At 40.7% G+C, this 20,419-nt stretch overlaps 1 protein-coding gene across 4 annotated transcripts in view; it reads right to left on the reverse strand.

The window, feature by feature from the left end:
* The window catches only part of RAD18 (RAD18 E3 ubiquitin protein ligase), a 135,335-nt gene that overhangs the window by 56,891 nt on the left and 58,025 nt on the right, over positions 1–20,419 (reverse strand). For all 4 annotated transcript variants that reach the window (XM_058168309.1, XM_058168312.1, XM_058168310.1 and 1 more), the window contains exon 9: positions 18,629–18,689. In XM_058168309.1, the coding sequence (XP_058024292.1) occupies positions 18,629–18,689 (61 nt within the window). The remainder of the gene's footprint in view (positions 1–18,628; positions 18,690–20,419) is intronic.

Genomic DNA, 20,419 nt, shown 5'->3' on the forward strand with positions numbered 1-20,419 from the left:
TGTGAGAATTTAAATTTCTGAAAATATACTATTTGTATCAGCCGCGGATAAGTTTAGTTCACGTTACGTAAGTGAAACTAAATGGCGCTATAGTGCGACCGCAAACAAAAGACCCTCATCCCAGAATAGCTTGCGCATCTCCCCCCGCACTACCCAGTTGTAACAGACAAGCAGAGCTGGTAGCTGGCACCCCCCACAACCCAATCCATGATGTGCGAGAGGCATACGCAGACAATGATACATGGAGCATTACTGTGGAACCGGTGGGGGGGGTTTAGAAAATTTTACTAGTTAAAGAGATACAAAAGTGGGTGGTAGGTATAAAAAGGTTGACTACTCCTGATGTACAATATATAACATTCAAATTTTAAAAAAAGATTCAAGAAAAATAAGCACCAAAAGAGAACAGAGTATATAAGGAATCACACACTGCCATTCTTCTAAATCTGAAATATCTTCCAATCAAAGCTACCTATTGAATTCAAGGTTTTATCTTGAACTCAGTGACGTTAAACTTCAAGGAGTAAATAGTAATTCCAAAATAATAGTAAAGTCTGTCAGCTGATTTGACAAAGTTTAGTATCCTTTGGGGATACTTTTGGGATACTTCCCTTTTGGGATAACTTCCCCCTCCCAAGAATTGATTTCTTCTTTTAATCCATCCAAATTCCAAACCAATATTTAAGGCAAAACTTTGTTAATATCAAGGCTTTGTTCTAAAAACTTAACTTGGATGAACAACGGTGATTTATACAGAATCTGTCCTGTAAGTTCTGTCGGTGGTGATTTATACAGAATCTGTCCTGTCCCGAATCTGATTACGGAGACAGAACCAATGTTTTCCAACTTGAAGCCTGATAAAGCTTCCTTCAATCTATATCCTTTATTGAGACTAAAGCAAATTTCCTCATAAGATTCTATTGAAGGGACAATTGGGCACATTTTATGTTTTTTATTTAGTCTGGTACACTTGTAGCATGCTCTTCCTTCAAGAACTGTTGTTGGAAGAAAAATCCAATCTGGTTCCAAGCCAGGAGAAAGATGCTGGAAATAAAATGGAGGCAGGCTGCGGGAAAGGAAGTTTCTGTTTTTTTGGTAGCCAGAAACTAGCGACAGCAGATGCTTCTGAGATGGCTGACAAAATTGAGAGTCAGTGGGCTTTTATACATTCTTTGGGGCTTTGCGATGCCTGTTTGTTGTGAAGTGTTCTTTGATATGTGCTTGAGTGTTTTTTGGTATTCTAATTATTGTTGCCTGACTCCCATTGTGCCTGGGAGATCTTTTTTTTTTTTTACATTTATATCCCGCCCTTCTCCGAAGACTCAGGGCGGCTTACATTGTGTAAGGCAATAGTCTCATCCTATTTGTATATTTATATACAAAGTCAACTTATTGCCCCCCCAACAATCTGGGTCCTTATTTTACCTACCTTATAAAGGATGGAAGGCTGAGTCAACCTTGGGCCTGGTGGGACTCGAGCCTGCAGTAATTGCAAGCAGCTGTGTTTAATAACAGGCTTCTTACAGCCTGAGCCACATCGCGGATCATCCTTAGAGTTGGGCAGGGAATGTAGATTTTTGTTTTTCTACTTTTAATCCCATCAGTTTCAGCCTTCTGGGGGAGATGTAGATGAAGGTGCTTTAACAGATTAAGAGTTGGAAGGGACCTTGTAGATCATCTAGTCCACCCTCCCATCTCCCCAATGTTTTGTTTCTGGTTTTCTGTAAATGGATGCTAAATAGCATCTATTCTCAATAGTTACAGAAGTATCTCATTCTTAAAACATAATAGTTGGAGGGACTGCCTGGAGAGTTTTCCTGGTAGTGGAGAGAAGTGAATGATTTGAGCCTCTTTTGAGGGAGAGGCTGCCTTTCTACACTGTGAAACAATATTTTAATCTAAGAGCACCAAAAAACTCTATAGCTAGTTAGAGCAATGGAAGACCAGTAATACAGCAGAGCTAAATAGCTCTTGCAACAGATTTAGCATGCTTCCATCTAATCCCAAAATTGTTTAGGAATATACCTAGACCAGAGGAACTAATTTGATTTGTCAGCCTTATATTTTTCAGATCCCACCATTTTTCACTCAAATAACAGGTCATCTTCTAAGCACTGAAAAAGACAGATCCTGTTTCACAAAGTTGTTGCACTTTATGGCTTCAGAACAGAATATTGAACTATTTCAAGATATGTTGGGCATTAATAGATGAGAAGAATTTTGAGGTGTAGCATCCAGCCTTTTGTGGTTTTATCTCTAAGGAATTTTGCCTTATGTCAAACCAGATCAAATTTCAGAGCACAGCAAATTTCAGTGCAAATGCATTTTATACATTTTTAAACATTCTCATTTTTAGTCCGGCAGAAGTTCTTCTGCTACACGTTTCTTGAGCAATATTTTTTTTCAAACATAAGGCAGAAAATAATTATCCTTTTCAAATATTTAGTCTCAAAGAAAAAAACCCAAGGAGGAAAGAAAAATTTGTACCATGATCTGGAAATACATCTGGCTCTACCATTTTTCTTTGCTATTTTAAGATTTAAAAAGAGGGTTACTTTTGTTTTTTATAGAGTACGTAATTTATCATTCAGATAGTTCTGAAAGCTTTCTGGTCTGTGCACTAAGTAACAAATTATAAGACTGCTGTAAAAAAAATGTCTACATTGAAACATCTTCCAAGCTGTTTAATCTATATATTCCAGTCAGGTAATCCTCAATTTAAAATTAGTAGCTTATCGATCATTCAAAGCTAGAACAGACCCACTGTTCAAAGTTATGGCCACTGCAGCACTCCCACAGTGAATAAATTCAGGCACTTGGCAATCTGCCTGCTCTTTCAAGAGACTGCAGAAATTCTGCAGCAGCCTCCCGCATACCTGTCTCCCATTCCACTCCCCCAGATTCCTACAGGCTTTGGGCCTTCTTCCCAGCCCACCGGGACCCTCATCACCACTTTCCATCACTGATCAATCTCTGTCTTTTACTACAAATCTCCTTCTGGAAGCTCTGGAGATTACTTTGGGAAAGGAGTGTTAGCCGCTCTAGCCCTCGGCATCCCTAGGCTGTGTGGCGCCATTCTGGGAGAGGCCACAGGGATGCTGAGGAGCGGAGCAGCTTGCTCTCCTTCCCAAACACAATCTCCAGAGCTTCCAGAAGGAGATCTAGAGAAGTTAAGTGCCAGTCACTGATGGAGAGTGAGAAGGAGGGTTGAAATCCAGCAGGTGGGAAACCAAGGCCTGTGGGGACATGGGAGGAGTGGAGCACGGGTTGCCTTAGGGCAGGGCAGCAAAGCTGGCTGAGGAACTCTGGGAGTTGAAGTCCACAAGTCTTAAAGAAGCCAAGTTTGCAGACCCCTGCCTTAGGGAATGGGGGAGGCTTGGGGTAAATTGACCTGAGTGTGCACTAGGCTTCCCGGGGCTTCCCCCACCTGAGACACCTTCTGCTTGGCTTAACAACTATACTTGCAAAAATAGCGCGTGGGTGGGTGGTCAGTCAGTCATTAAGTGAGGCAATCAAGTGGGAATGTCTCTTAATGACTATCACAATGTGTGACTGAAATAGACAGGCTTCATTAGGATTGTAAGTCCTAATGAAATAGTAATAGCAATATCTATCTTGTTTGCCTGTAAAATTTCAAGGCACAAATCTAAATTTTTAGCTGCTTCTCTCACCAAAAAGACTTTATCAGCCATAAATATCTTGTCAAAAACAGTGTATTACTAAAGGGAGCTATGTTTTTAAAATATAAATACATCTACCATTTCATACTCAGTTGAAGAAATATTTCATTCTGCATAGATAATTGAAAGGAAATAAAGGGAAATAGTTTTATGTGAATGATTTCTGGGGCTTTGGTGATTCAAAACATTCTTAGCAATTAGCTTTCATGTCCATTAGTGAAGTGTTCAAAAGTACTTACTGCAGGTGATTTTCTTCTTGGGTCCTGTAAAAATAATGTTCCTTGTCTTTGGGGTTTTCTATCTCCTTTGGAAATGGTTTTAAAAATTGACAAGCAGTTTATCCCTTCTAGTATCTATTTTTCTAAATTTCACCAAAACATAGTAAATAAATATCAAACAACGAGGAAGAGGTATTTGCAAGTCTCAAGCTACAAACTTCCTGCCACTACTTTTAATTGTCTGATCAATTAGGGCAAAGGCTTTCTGAAATTCTTTCTCTGTTCATTAAGTGACTGCAGATTCCTCTTTCTTGTCTAATTGTTCCCTAGGCAGCATATCTTTCTTTTCTCACCCAAGGTCATTCACACATTCCATTATATCCAATTAGAAAAGGTTGTGTACGGTTTCTTTCTTGTGACTATTCAACAACAGGCAAAAGCAATAGACAAATAAATAAATAAAAAGATTAGCTGAGAATATTATCAGATTAATCATCATTACATGTAACATTTATTAAAACATGTCTGTGTTCCACAGACATCTAGACAGCTTCAGGAGTTTAAAAAGTGACCAATTCACATTTGTGACTAATTCCTAAGATATGTTCTTAATTCTTCTCTCTTATTCCATCAGCAAGCTGAAATAAGCTAATTGTAAGACTTTTCTCCTGACTCCTGTGATCAATGAATACAGCATTATATCATAAAGTTGCTCAGATTCCATCAAGTCTGGATTCTATGTGGGAAGGATCTAGATGCTTTCTAGAATGTCCTCTCCCACTTATGGCATGAATCGGGCTCGCTAATCCTTGCTTCGGCTGCTGCAATCAATTGCATCAGCTAGCAACTGAATCTGCCTGCCTACAATCCATCTCATCAGTGAGCAACTCAATCTGCCTGTCTCCAATTGGGTAAGTAAGGGGGCGGGCTTTAAAAAATAGTTAATTGGGTTTTTTTAAAGGAGTTTTTTTTTAGCAGCAATTTAAAGTTAAGGAAGAAACAATATCTAAGAAACAATAAAAGTTGGCACATAAAAGAAGGCCTCCAAAGAAGAACTCAGTGGGAGAAAATAATCCTTCAATTACCTTCATCCTAAATTGTTCAGGATTTTAAATTACCTGCAATAAAACAAAGTGGAAGCCACTGTAGGATTTCAGCAGGGATGTTACAAGCACCTATACACAGCCCATATTAATAAATGGGCTACTCCATTCTGGACCAAGTACACTAATCTTATATGTGCAGTTAAGCAGTATCAGGATTTCTCCTTCTATTTCCAGTCTTTGGCTATCTGTCAATATAGACAGTTTGAGAAGAAGGGTGACGGGATATTGATTGGGAAAACAATTATTTAATATTAGAAAATACAGACATCCAAGCTACATTGAGAATGACCCCAGAAGAGTAAACACCTGTCTCTATTACTGTATTTACTACTTCAGTATTCTACATACTGAAGAGAGCTCCAGAGAATTGAGGGCAATAGATTTGGTCTCTTCCTCTCCTCATACATTCCAACTAATAACAAGCTTGTTTTCAAGTTAACCTCAAGTGGTTTCAAAGCTAACAATGAATTTCTTATTCTCTTGGTTCTCAAGTCACTACCTTGCTATTAATTATATTACCTGTGTGTCCTTGGTTTTGGACTTATCAGTCCAGTGGCTTAAAAGAATAGTGATTGCTTCATAAACCATAGGCATATTTCTGTCTTCAAAGGGTCTGATCCCATCCTGAATATTTAAAAGACTCAGGTATAAACTTCACAGTTGTCCAGCAAAGTCTCAATTTAGCACTTTTAGATTTCTAAGTACTGAAGTATAAAAATAGATGCAAGCATTAAAAGTATATTTTTATAGAGCCGAATTATATTTCAAAATTAAGTTTGCTTTTCTTTGCACTTCCCAGAATTTATACAGGTAAGACAAGTGAAAAATCGCACAATTTTTTTCTCTTGTCCTTATAATATTCCTTGTGTTAAGGAAAACCAGTACAATTTGGCATTTCTTGTCAACATTATACACAAATCTCTGGCTCAATGCAATGTATCTAGTTCCAAAATGGAGACCGTGCATTTACACTGACAAATAGATTACCACATATTCTGGTAAAATGTCTTACTTGCATGTACATAAAAAGAACACTTTTTATGGTTATGGTTCAATTTTTAAATGCACTAGCTGTATTGTTATTACTAAAATGAGAAAAACATTGCTGAATCAAAATTTCTCTATGGGAGCCCTGAATATTGCTTGACATAGTGTAAGCCGCCCTGAGTCTTCGGAGAAGGGCGGATATAAATGCAAAAAAAAATAATAATAATCTCATGGTATCTGAAGACTGACCTATTTACTTCTTAGCTTATGGAAAACAAAACATTTTTAATAAGGAAATTGATTGTCCCATGGCCTACAGCTCCTGTACTATCCTAAAATCACACCAGCAAATTTCAAAATGGAATGGCCAATTTCTGTTTGGGATATTTAATGCAATGGAATTAGAGTTGAAACATATATGCCTTTGATGGCGAACCTACAGCAAGCGTGCCAGAGGTGGCAAGCAGAGCCCACTCTGTGAGCATGAGCGCCATCACCAGCTACTGTTTGGGTTTCTGGCGCACGCATGCATGCCGGCCAGCTGGTCTTCGGGTTTCCGGCGCTCTGGCGCATACGTTCCAGTTTGGGCACTCAGTGCCGAAAAGGTTCACCATCAGTGGTACATTCTAACCCAGAGGTAGGGAACTAGGCCCCCTTTATGACATATAACTTTATTACATGCTGACTCAGTGATTCTGGGAATTGAAGTCCACAAGTCAAAAAGGGGCCATAATTCCCCACCCCTGTACTAACCCAACCTCTGTAATGATAAAATCACATCACCAGAAGCTTCACTTGGCTAAAAAATTTCCAGGATGAAAACATTTGACCGCTCTCAGTTTAGTGGTAGTAGAGACATGTGCTGACTGCAAAGGTTAGATTACAGTTCAGAAAACAGCACAGTTTTCCTCTGAATATTGAGACGCTCTCCCCAATCAAATCAGAGTCTAAATTCAAATTTTGACTCAGAAATTGTCATTTCTTTTTGTGGTTTTGAAGATGCATTGATTTGCCAATCAGACTAGACAGACTAGGCTACATAATCCAGGGGATTATTTTGTGTACTCTGACCAAAACTTAGACTAGGATTTCTATTCCTTTGGCATAGCTGTTTTTCATCATCTGATTCACATTTTAAATTCACATGCCAAGGATTAAAACCGGACCTGTCCCACATGATGATATATTGAAACATAAACCTTTATTTCAATATAGAACTACACACACACATATCAATATTCCAGCGAAGTGATTTCAAAAAAGAACAATAAAATCTCATGGCTATGAAAGCTAAAAGAAATGTCTTCTACGTGTCCATTTAATTCTGAAAGGAACCACAGAATGATATATGAGGACTTAGCAAAGATTCCAAAACTGCATCATTAGCATTATAGTACTCATTTGCTTTAGAAACCAAGAACAAAAAAAAAAGCTGAGATAAAGACTCAGCTGGGCATTAACTCAACAGTTCCAGTGACTTAAACAAAAACTTCTATTGCAGATAAACCGCGGCAACCTCAGATCCTGTGATCTTCAATACAAACAAAAAGATTTCAAAATATTGTAGAGTTCTACAAACATTGCACTTTTACCACTGTTCATATTAGTAACTATCCTGTTTTCCCCAAAATAAGACATCCCCTGATAATTAGCCCAATCGGACTTTTGAGCACATGGCAATAAGGCCAAGCGCTTATTTCAGGATTCAAAAACATGTAAGTCGGGGTCTTATTTTCGGGGAAACACGGTATTAAGTACCTGCAGTGACTCCCAACTCATATGAAAAGAATTAATATAAACTAGAGAGAAAGCCAGTTTGGTCAAGTAATTAAGGCACCAGGTTAGAAAACAGGAGATTGTGAATGTTAGTCCTGCCTTAGCCATGAAAGTCAGGTGGGTGACCTTGTTACTCTCTTTTAGCCCAACCCACCTCACAGGGTTGTGGTTGTAGGGAAAATAGGATGGGGGAAAGAGTATTAATTACTTCATTGCCTTGAGTTATTAATAAAATTAATAAAGGTGAGATAAAATCTAATAAATCATTAACAAGGAGTTAAAACAGATGTTACCCAGAACGAATGTCCTCTGCACAATTCTCATTCCTTCAGATTATGTTAAGTATACAACTGAAGCCATACTTGAGAAATTATACCCATAAAAATTAACAACTATTGCAGTAAGTATAACGCTATTGTAAATATAAAGGCAAGGGCTCTGTTTTTCTGATTCATTATGAAAGTTGAAAGCAATAAACAATATGAATCCAAATATAATGAAATAAAATATTTTTTTAAGTTAAAAATTTTACATGCACACATATGTACACAGAATGTGAGAGAGAGTACATAGTCTTCTCTTAAATAATTCAAAAAAATTTTTTCCCTATTTTAGGATTACTTTCATTTAGAGTAATTTCTAAACCCGCTTCTATTAAGGCAGTCAAGAAATGAAATGAAAAGACTAACCGGTCATAATGTAAACTATAATTTTCTACTTGCTGATTTACTTCCATCTCTGACCACGCTAGAATAGCTATAAAGAGTTGGAAACAAACCTTACTCTATTAAGCTGGCTTGTTTTCACCTATTATTATCATTAAGACTAATGACAGTTTATGTTTTGCAGTTATAAATTGCAAACTTCAGATCCTAATCTAAAACAGAACCATAAACTTCCAATGTCATCTTCATAGTTGCATCTGAATAGGGAGCCAAAAAAAAAAAGAACAAGACAGCCCAGAAAAGATGTTGGGCTCTAAAGGTCATATTTTATGTCCAACTTAGCCATAAACATGTTATGTATTAACAGTTGTACCTTTAAATATTTGAGCGGGAAATCAGCACGTTGCTGATTGGACGAAGCCTCCTGCAGAACTGTATAAAAGGAGAGGTTTTTCCCCAGCCTGTTGCTGGGTTCACCCTATATTAAAGAGCTGTTGTCACTACCCTGGTCTCCAGCCTCGTTACTTCCCGAACATAACATTGGCGACGAAGGTGGGATCTCGAGGCTGAGGAGAACCAGAACCGAGCTGAAGCACGATAGACCCGAACCCAGCAAATCCAGGGCAGAAAAGGCGAGATGGCCAGTTACACTCCACCTGCACCGTTCGACCCGGCTAAGGAGAAATGGGGGACGTATATGACCCGTTTCGAAAGTTTCCTAGAAGCCAACGAACTGCACGGAGTTCCCGACAACCGAAAAAGGGCTTATTTCTTAAGCCACTGCGGTCCGGAGGTCATTGACATCGCGGAAGCCCTGGCAGAGCCAACACCGTTGCAGTCGGTGTCGTGGCCAACCTTACAGACTTTGCTAAGGAACCACTTTGCCCCAACACCGTCTAAATATGTGCGGCGGTTTGAATTCGGAGGCGAAGGCAGATGGAGGCGAGTCCATCGGTGACTACATGGCCGCCCTGAGAAGGCGTCAAGGACTGCGGATACCGTGACCTGGGCGAGGTGCTCCTCGAGCAACTCATCCGAGGGGTCAAAGACATCCGTTTGCGGCGGCTGCTAGCAAAGAGCAACCTAACGCTGGCCAACGCTCTGGGCGAAGCCAGAGCACATGAAATGTCATCCCAAGCGGCAGAGACACTGCAGAAGCCGGTTCCCAAAGGCGGCGCGAAGGCAACCCAGTACACCAGGAGGAGGTTCAGACCGAATCCGGCGGTGAGGCGAGGAAGGGTCTGCCGACCGAGAAACGCGACAAAGGGGACCGAGATGAATGCGGAAGCTGCGGGGTCAACACCAGCGCCAACGCTGCAAATTTAAAGATGCGATATGTCGGCGGTGTGGGAAGAAAGGGCACCTAGCTCAAGTTTGTCGAGCGCCCAACCTTCCGCCGAAAATTCAAATCGGCCAATCAGAGCGCGGAATCGGCAAAGCGACCCGCGATTGGCTCAAACAAAAAGGCGCGGATTCCAACCAAACAACTGTGGTCATAGGCGCGCCTCGACCAAAGTGGAGAAGAAGATCTTCACCAGGCCAAAAATAGAGGAGTGCGGTGCCGGCTTGAAGTGGACACGGATCAGCGATCACCATCATGTCCTGGGACACTTTGGCGAAGTCGCTGCCGTCCGTCAAGCGCCACCTGCAAGCACAACGGCTACGAGTCCACGACTACCAGGGAATCGCATCCCTGTTCGAGGACCACCTCCGTCCGAGTCGAGTACGGCCCTCACAAAAAGACCCTGCCCATCACGATCGTCGAAGGAACTCTGCCCAGTCTGTTGGGACTAGACTGGTTTCGTGCCCTGGGCATGGGAGTGACTGGCATCTACAGAAGTGACTGCCATTTGAAAGACATTCTCTTTAACGAGTTCGAAGATGTCTTCAAGGACTGCCTGGGCAAGTATAAGGGAACCCCTATTTCCTTCAACTTAGACCCCCAGGTAGCCCCCATTAGGCTTAAGGCGAGGAGAGTCCCTTTTGCCCTAAAACCAAAAATCGATAAGGAGCTGGACAAGCTCATAAATCAGGGGATTTTGGTGCCAGTCGATCACGCAAAGTGGGAGACGCCAATCGTCACCCCCATCAAACCGGACGGGTCAATTAGAATTTGCGCTGACTACAAGGCGACGCTTAACAAAGCCTTACAGAAAAGCGCGTACCCGGTTCCCGTAGTGCAACACTTATTGCACTCTTTGGGGCAAGGGCAAGTCTTTGCAAAGTTAGACTTGGCCCAAGCCTACCAACAACTGCCAGTAGACGCCCGCACAGCTGAAGCCCAAACGATTGTGACACACAGGGGGGCCTTCAAGTGCACCCGATTGCAATTTGGGGTTAGTGTGGCACCAGGGCTGTTCCAAAACCTGATGGAACGACTACTGCAAGGGCTCCCAGGGGTAGTTTCCTACTGATGATGTCCTAATTTCAGGGAAAACATGGAGCAATTGGGGGAGCAGTTAAGAAAGGTCTTGAGCATTTTCCGGACAGCCGGGTTAAAAGTCAAGACAAATAAATGCCAGATAGGGGTCGAATCGGTCGATTTCTTGGGCTACCGGATAGACAAGAAAGGAATTCACCCTACTGAGAGCAAGGTTAAGGCAATTAGGAAGGCTCCAGCGCCCAAAAACAAAGCAGAGCTGCAGGCATTCCTGGGATTGGTTAATTTTTACGCGGTCTTTTAAAGAACAAAGCAACCGTTCTTGGAACCGCTGCATAGGCTCTTAGGGAAAAATACTGTTTGGTCTTGGGGAAAGTCAGAAAATAGGGCTTTTGAAGCAGTAAAGAACCTGCTCTCAAGTGATAGCCTGCTCATCCAATATCACGACTCACTACCCCTAGTGCTGGTTTGCGATGCATCCCCTTATGGGGTGGGGGCTGTACTCAGCCATAGACTTCCAAACGGCACAGAAGCCCCTATAGCGTTCTACTCTAGAACGATGTCCTCCCCAGAGAGGAACTACAGCCAATTAGACAAAGAAGCACTAGCCATTGTATCAGGGTCAAAAATTCCATGAGTATGTCTTTGGGCGGAATTTTGAAATCGTGACTGACCACAGACCGCTACTAGGATTACTGGCTGGCGACCGCCAACGCCTGTGGCACTTTCGCCACGCTTGACCCGATGGACTATATTTTTAGCCGCTTATTCGTACAAGCTGCAGCATCGACCGGGAAAGAAGTGGGGCATGCAGACGCTTGAGCCGATGCCCACTGCCAGGGGCGACCGAAGACCCCACTCCGGGACACCCATCCTCCTTATTGACTCGTTGGACTCTGGCCCAGTCACATCAAGGAAGTGGCTCGGCATCATACCGACATTGTGTTAAGGACTGTACTCGGTTGGGTACAGAGAGGGTGGCCGCTGCGCCGGGCGAACGGTTCAAAGAATTTGTTAAGAAACGAGATGAGCTCTCGGCTCAAGGGGTGCCTGTTATGGGGTGATCGTGTAATAATTCCTGTTAAGTTAAGGGCAAGGTATTGGACCTCCTCCACGAGGTCACCCAGGCATCGTAAGGATGAAGGGTTAGCTAGAAGCTATGTATGGTGGCCACTCATGGATGCAGAGATTGCTGAGAGGGTAGGGAAATGCCAAGCTTGCCAAGAGTCCAGACCGCTACCCCAACAGCCCCAGTCAGAGAATGGGAAAAGCCCCAAGGGCCTTGGTCAAGAATCCACATTGACTTTGCTGGCCCTTTCACGGCCAAACGTTCCTAGTGGTGGTGGACGCATTTTCCAAATGGTTGGAGATCATACTCATGAAGTCCACCACGGCCGAGGCAGTAATCGCAACCCTCGCCACCTATTCGCAACTCACGGGTTGCGGACACTCTGGTGTCCGACAATGAGCCCAATTCACGGCAGCCCAGTTTGAAGAGTACCTGGCAGAGGAAGGCATCCGACATGCCCTCTCTGCGCCTTTCCACCCTGCGTCGAATGGCCTTGCAGGCGTTCCGTCCGGGCGCTAAGGAGGCATTGTCCAGGCTCAAGCCAGGTGACTGGCAAACAAAATAGACTTTTCCTAGCCGTCCAGCACAGAACCCCAAGCACAGCCACTGGGAAAAGCCCAGCCGAATTGCTAATGGGACGGAAACTCCGGTGCCCACTTGACCGTTTGAACCCCCATTACACACCCGAGGGTTACAAGGGGGAACTAGAAAAGACAAGGGAAATGAGCATAGGCGACCGGGTGTGGGCCCGAAACTATGGGGACGGCCCGAGTTGGTCGCAGGACAAGTAACAAAGATAACAGGCCCAAAATCGTCGTGGTAGAGCTACCAGACAACCGAGTGTGGCGGCGCCACATAGATCAGTTAAGGAAACGAATAACTGACCAAACCAAACCAACAGAGACAGGTAATGACCAATACCACTTTGAATCCACAGCTGACAATGACCCGGGGGAGGCGCAAGACTTAGCTGAGGTCCCAGAGTTCCAGCGACGCCACCAGGTCCCCGAGGGAAACAGCAGGAAAATTCCAAAATTAATCCAAGGCCGGATGGCCAAGAAAAAGAGTCGGCCAATAATCCGGAGCCCGATGGCTCAGAGAAAGAGCTGGGAGGAGAAAACAGCCCCTCCGACCAGCTCAAAACACCACCCAGAACTGAACCGCGCAGGTCAGAAAGAACTAGGAGACGCCCAGGTTATTTGCGTGACTACGTCGAAAAATAACATGTAAATAAATATGTAAATAGAGACAAAGTGTTTTCTGGGAGGGGAGGAGTGTTATGTATTAACAGTTGTACCTTTAAATATTTGAGCGGGAAATCAGCACGTTGCTGATTGGACGAAGCCTCCTGCAGAACTGTATAAAAGGAGAGGTTTTTCCCCAGCCTGTTGCTGGGTTCACCCTATATTAAAGAGCTGTTGTCACTACCCTGGTCTCCAGCCTCGTTACTTCCCGAACATAACAAAACACATTTGAATTATTGTGTATTGAAGTATTTTGTACACTTCAAAAATGTCATATAAAGGCACAACCTTTCTCTCCAGAAAGAAAATTTTGGGAATGGCAAAATGATTGTAATCACTGAGGATTCCTAGAAGCACAGAAAAAGAAGGTGTATATACCAATAAGCCTACGCAGAAATTTTTTTTCTAAGAACCATTATCACTATTAAAAATTGTCAAAAGTTTACATGCGAATGCAGACAAGGAAGTAGCAGAAAATTAGGAGAGAGAATCTAAGGCAGGGTTGTCAGATTCGAATCGTCACAGCACCATCACGTGACGTATCGCAACTTTTTTCCCCTTTGCCAAACAGGGGCGTGGCCAGCGTTGGATGCATCCAGCCTGCAGACCGCGAGTTTGAAAGCCCTGATCAACGGGAACTTCTGTGCTTAAGTGCTTTCTGGCAATATGACACATCTTGGCACAATGACCCATTAGATTGATGTATTCTAGCTCCTTCTATGAGTAAGATTTATGATGAAGTCTATCCTCAACTAGAGAAGCTCACTTGGGCCAGTTACTGTTTCTCAGCTTAGCCTTCTACAAACAATTCTTCTTGGAAGGATAAAATGAAAAATGCATGTACTACTGTATAAGCTTCTAAAAAAAGATGGTATATATAAACCTAATGAACAAATTAAGAACTGTAAAGCTGTTACCATTTTATGAATGTTAATAATGTAATATCTAATACATGGGGAGTTATATTGTGACAGTATCCAATAGCTGGGTGCTGTTATTCATCCTGTTAGGACAGAGATCAGCAACCTGCGGCTCTGGAGTTGCATGTGGCTCTTTCACACCTCTGCTGTGGCTCCCTGTTGCTCAAAATATGCGTCACAACCACCAATGTGCGACACCCGCTGGCACGCAATTTATTGAGCTTTTCAACCCCCGGTAGACCAACCATACATAAATCCAAGAAAAGTTTCAGAAGAAAACAGAACGTTTAATTCAACTACACATGCAAGTTTTGTGGCCGCTCAAGAAATAAGTCAGGCACGGGAAGGGTTTTGCGGCTCCCAGTGTTTTCTTTTCTTTGGGAAACGGGTCCAAATGGCTCTTTGAGTGTTTAATTTTGCAGACCCGTGTGTTAGGACATGCTTGCTGTTCTTTTTACATAGCTGATCAGAAAAGACAACACACTTTTCACACAGACAGAAACCTTCCCACAGAAAAATGAGAGCTGATGTGCAGGCAAATAGGAGGACGGAACTAGAAGACTTATGAAAAGTTGAGGAAATGAGGAGAAAAATTATAGTTGGTGTGTCAAAACTTTGCCAGAACAAAAACAGAAAATCTAGTAATGCTTGACAAGGAGCACATAAATCAAGAATCTCTTTCACGGTGTTTTTACCACATATTAGAAAGACTACAAGGAGGAGGTAGAATGGGGAACAGCCTCATACAAGAGACATGTGGAAATGCTTTAGGTAAATGCCATTTGACTTAAATCTCCCCTTTTCCTTTCAAAACAGAATCTTAATCATAGGCATAAAGTTCAGACATTTCAAGCGACTTTCCAAGATAGTTCCAAGCTAATGCTATTATTCATGAAGATGGACCAACAAAAAGAAGACTAAACTTATTATAAGCAAAACTGTCATGGAGAAAACTATCATGTATTTCAAAAGCTTGATATTGGATTTACATAGTGTTTTATCTTTATTTTACCCTAGCAGAAGGTGTTACAATGTTATCATTTTTATTTTTTAGATTTTTTTTAGATATTTAAGCAGAGAAACGGAGAAGCCAAGGATGGATCAAAAAGCAATGGGAATAGGAGTGACTTTGAACTTTCCCATTGAGTTTCTTTGTGAAATGGAGCATCAGAAATCTTCCTTCCTTCCTTCCTTCCTTCCTTCCTTCCTTCCTTCCTTCCTTCCTTCCTTTCTTCTCTCCTTCCTTCCTTCCTCCCTCCCTCCCTCCCTGGTTACTTACCCAACAGGTAAGTAAGCGGCTGCTAATGGGTGGGGGAGTGAGGGATTGTGAAACTGGCTAAGAAACTGTCACAGAAAGTTGAAAATGAAGTTCATGTGACCACAGCAGCAGCACGGCAGCTGCCAGTAGCACTGAAGCAGCCACAGCTTCTACAAATTTCATTTGTACAGGAATCATGGGCCCAGATTTTGGACCCATTTTGTAAAATCAGCCATTTGAAGTACCTTGGTTCAAAAATTGTTTCCCTATAATGCACTGTTTTATCCAATTAAAGGTCGTGACAGTGATAGTATATAGATTTTCTTGGAGGATAAACCAAAGACTGTGTTGTTACACAGACAGACAGCTTTTGACAACAATCTTTCTCCAACAAAAAGTTTGTTTGACTCTGAAATGCACAAATTATAGCTATGTAGTAACTATTTAAAATGAGACCATAATTCAAGGAAATTTTTTCTCCCTTTGTCCTCAAATGCCTATTACAAAATACAAGACAAAAGAAAAACCTTTTATATTTTCAAGAACTAATACCGTTTACAGTTCTACAAAGAGCCTAGAAAGGAGAGAACTTGACAGTACTGTTGAGCCATCAGCCTATCAAATTCAAAATGTTGGAGAATAAATATAATTAAAGGCAAAAACTATTAATGAAACAGATTTAGACACAAAGATGCTAAATAAAGAAGATTGCATGTACCACATGCCACTATATATTCCCATTTACCACAGGATCTGGGAGAAAAATGTAGATAGCAATCATTTTGCATTAGGAATTTTGGAAACCCTATTATCATCTAAACTTGGACTAGCAGATTTATAGTAGCTATACCTTTGCTTTTGTACTTTCCAAGAGCTCTTATGAGAAGCTCAGTCTTTCTTCCCATATAAATGCTACTTGTAGGAACATATTTATGAAGTCCGATAATCCAAATTTAATAAAATCAATTCATCTGGTTTACTTTGATATCCTTTATTTCAAAAGTTGGACATTATTTGAATTCCAAGGCCAACATCAGAGCTTTTTTTTCCTGCTGTAAGCCATGCTTTGTTGATTTATAGCCTCTGAAATATGTCTGATAACTCAATGAAGTTAAGCAGTTTTTCCTGTATTTTTTTTTTAAACTGAGATGATGTTTGATGCTTATGGGATGCTTAATGTACCAATTTCCAGGTTTTTTAGGACAATGCACCACCAACTGGGGGTATATTTGGGAGTGCACCAAGGACTGCAGAATAGAAGACAAGGGCATGTGCTCCAAAGGCTACCAATAGCTCACCCCTGCCGTAATGGAATGAATACCAATATATTTACTGTATTTTTTGGAGTATAAGACGCATCTTTTTCCCCCCCAAAAAAGGGTGAAAATCTGGGTGCATCTTATACTCCAAATGTAGCCCCGCCCAGCTTCTCAAATGGAGGTTTCAGAGGCTGAAAAAAGCATCAGAAACGGAGCTTCAGAAAAAAAAGCCCCAAATGGAGCTTCAGAAAAACAGCCTCTAAAGCTCTGCTTGGGAGCTTCTTTTCTGAAACTCTGTTTGTGGCTTTTTTCTGAAGCTCTGTTTCTGAGGCTTTTTTCTGAAACAAGTTTCAGAGGCAGAAAAAAAAGCAAAAGCAAAAAAAAAAAAGCAAAGCCCAGAGCTCACAACCAAGGAATCTGTTGCTAAAATTCACCTCTGGGAACAGCTGATTGGGGGTATTCTGGGAGGCCAATCAACATGCCAATCAGCTTTTTTTCTTATTTTCCTCCCCAAAAACTAAGGTATGTCTTATACTCCGGTGCGTCTTATACTCTGAAAAATACAGTACGTTCGCTGAAATACAATTACTGATTTAGTTGACTTTTACAAGCTCCTCCTTCTCCTCCTAATTATTTTAGAGTTCCATTAAAGCAATGTGATTAAATTAAGATATGCAGAGAAAGGAGAGCCTGCCATGACTCCTGATAATTGGATCCACAATGTTTGCTAACTCAACTGGAATTTATCTTCTTGTAACTTAAATTCTTTATTTTATATCCGTACTTTTGAGGTAGCTAAGGGGACAATTAAGGTGTAGGGGGCTTTTGTTTTACTGCCTGTTTTTATTACTGCTTTATAGTCATTGGTTTTATTGTTGTGAGCCACACAGAGTTGCTTAACATGGGGACCCATAGAAATCTTTTAAATAAATAAAAAGAGCACTGATCTTGAGCTATTTCTGTGTGATATGCTTTCAGTGCTATCCTTTCTCTCCTCAAATTTCTCAGTATTAAACATACCCACTTCCTTCAGTCTCTCTTCATGAAACTTAATTTTAATCGTCAATTATCCCCATTACTAGGAGTCTACAGAATGCTTGCTGTGAACTGCTTCAAGCTTGAAATTTCATAACGCATCCTCTCTTTAACTGCAATTTAGGCGGTTCTTAGTGAGTTGTTCCAGGCATTTGGGGAAGCTTTTGAGCTCAAAACAGAGGCACCCCCCAATTGAGAAATTTGTCACAAGCTCAAAATGCTTCCAAATGCTGAAGGCAGTCTGTTTTGTTCTCAAAGGACAGCTTTTGACTCAGAGAAGGATGTTTTATGACATTTGGTGCTCAAGACATTTTGAAATGAAAACATTTTGCACACCTCTACTCGTTGGCCTTCTATGAAATTGTTTGCCTTATGAATCATTGTTAAAGTGTGGTGCCTGGTACTGAACACAAGATTTGAGATTAGGTCTGACAAATGCACAATTGATTAAAAGCATCATTTCCTATGATTTAGAAGCAATATTTCTATTTCATCTAAAACAGCATATATGCAGACATATCACATTGGTGATTCACGTGCAGACTGTCAGGACAATTTCAAGATCCAAATAGTTGTATTTTTTCCAAATCTCACTTTATAAATGGAAACAGATACCAGAGTACTAATTTTATAAATTTAAAATCAGAACTACTGACAAAACCTATTTAAGACAATGGTTCTCTTCAGATACAAACTAAATCAACGATTTTGTATTCTATGATTAAGACTTATTTATGTCCACCCCCTTTCCCCTATATATTCTAATTCTATGAAGTTACTTTCCCTTATACTGCATACCAAAGTCATGAGATAAATCCAAACAAACTATATACTTGTTCTCCAAAAACGATCTGCAAGCTAACCATAGAGATTGTAAGCCTATTAAGAGAGAAATGTGAAATTTCACATTAAAAAATGATATAGAAAAAAGGAAGGTTTGTATTTTAATACAAGTTCATTTTTAATATGTACATTTCTCAAGATAGTATGAGTTTCTTTTCAAACACAAATGAAGTAATTTTGTTACTTACGATAATCTTTATGAATTTCATCTATTTCATTCTCTGTCTGGTGCTTTGTAAATATCATACTCTGCAACAATAGCACAAACATTATTTTTAAAGATTAAAAGATGAAAGATGTAAATCTGCAGCTGAAAGATTTTAAGACATAATTATCTTGGAACTAAAAAAACTTTTCTATCCATCAATATTGTTTTAGCATTTAATTTTTAGAGGCTTATTTTAAGGATAGGTCTTTTTTAAAAAATCATGGAAAATTGATGACACATACCCTGTTATTATGAGCAAAGCCCCAAAGCTGCTGCTACATAATCTCAAAGTGATATGAGATGCCTTCGGAACAGTAAATTTATACCCTGGAATTTGTATTTTTGTCTGCAAGGAAAACCTTTTTCAGAATCTTCAGGGTATTATTCAAAAAGGAAACAAAACAATCCATGCTAGTGAAAATGACTTTGGCCATTCCACTTCAGGTTTCACTACTAATTGCTGAATGCAAACAAAATCAAGTCAATGGGTTCCACAGGATCATCCTTTTTCCACTTCCCTTCTTAAGCAGTAATAGTGGCACACAGCCTCAAAAATGTCATGTTCAAAACTTTTGAACTTTGTTGAGATCAGCTCCCACATGCAGTGGCAAAAAAAATAATAATCCTTAAATAGGATAAATAGGAATACAAGATTTATGACAGCTATAACAGTCTCCTTTCCATATTTAACCTCCTCAGATTATATTAAAACAAATTGAAAAATCACTCTCCAACTTCTCCGATAATGTTATTTCAGGTTATTTCACCCTGTTGTTGTTAGCTGCGAAGTCCTATTAGACCCCCATGGACAACTTTCCACTAGGCCTTCCTGTCCTCTATCATCCCCGGAGACCATTTAAACTCACGCCGACTGCTTCAGTGACTCCATCCAGCCACCTTATTCTCTGCCATCCCCTTCTTCTTTTACCCTCAATCTTTCCCAAGATTAGATTCTTCTCCAGTGAGTCCTTCCTTCTCATTAGGTGGCCAAAGTATGTCAGTTTCATCTTCAGGATCTGGCCTTCTAAAGAGCAGTCAGGGCTGATCTCTCAGACTAACCGGTTTGATCACCTTGCAGTCTAAGGGACTCACAAGAGTCTTCTCCAGCACCACAGTTCAAAGGTTCATAGCACCTTTGACGCTCAGCCTTCTTTATGGTCCAACTTTCACAACCATATATTGCAACTGGGAAAACCATAGCCTTGTCATGGCTCCTGACATAGAAACAATACACCAGGCTTTTCAGATTTCTAATACAGAACTGCAGATTTCAAGAGTATAAATGGAATTGTTGTACGGAAATGGAGAACTGACCTACTAGGGATCCATGTATCCAACAGCTATATATTATATATACCTAGCTTTCTGTATAATAACAGTACAATTGTGCATCATTTGGAATAGAGCACTTAGAGTATATATATTTAATAAAGAGGTTCACAAAGTGCAAGATTTATTTATTCAGTGAATATCAGTCATGGAGAAGTGGGGGATAGTCAGTATAGACTAATTATTAAATACTGTTTTATAAAAAATGAACTTAATCCTCCAGTTGCTCTACCATCCTGATATAAGGCCCAAGAAAAATGCAAATTAGAGGTATTTCACTTTGTATTATGCTAAACATATGATCATCATCATCACCATCATAATTTATAAAGTCAGATTAGGAAGAGTGTTTATCAGATACTAATTACCCATTTCTGCCATAAATTTGCCACTAGCTGTTTAGACATTAGTGGTTTATATTTAATAAACCTTCTAGACATCA

This window comes from Ahaetulla prasina, chromosome 2, assembly GCF_028640845.1.
Source record: "Ahaetulla prasina isolate Xishuangbanna chromosome 2, ASM2864084v1, whole genome shotgun sequence".
NCBI lineage: Eukaryota > Metazoa > Chordata > Lepidosauria > Squamata > Colubridae > Ahaetulla > Ahaetulla prasina.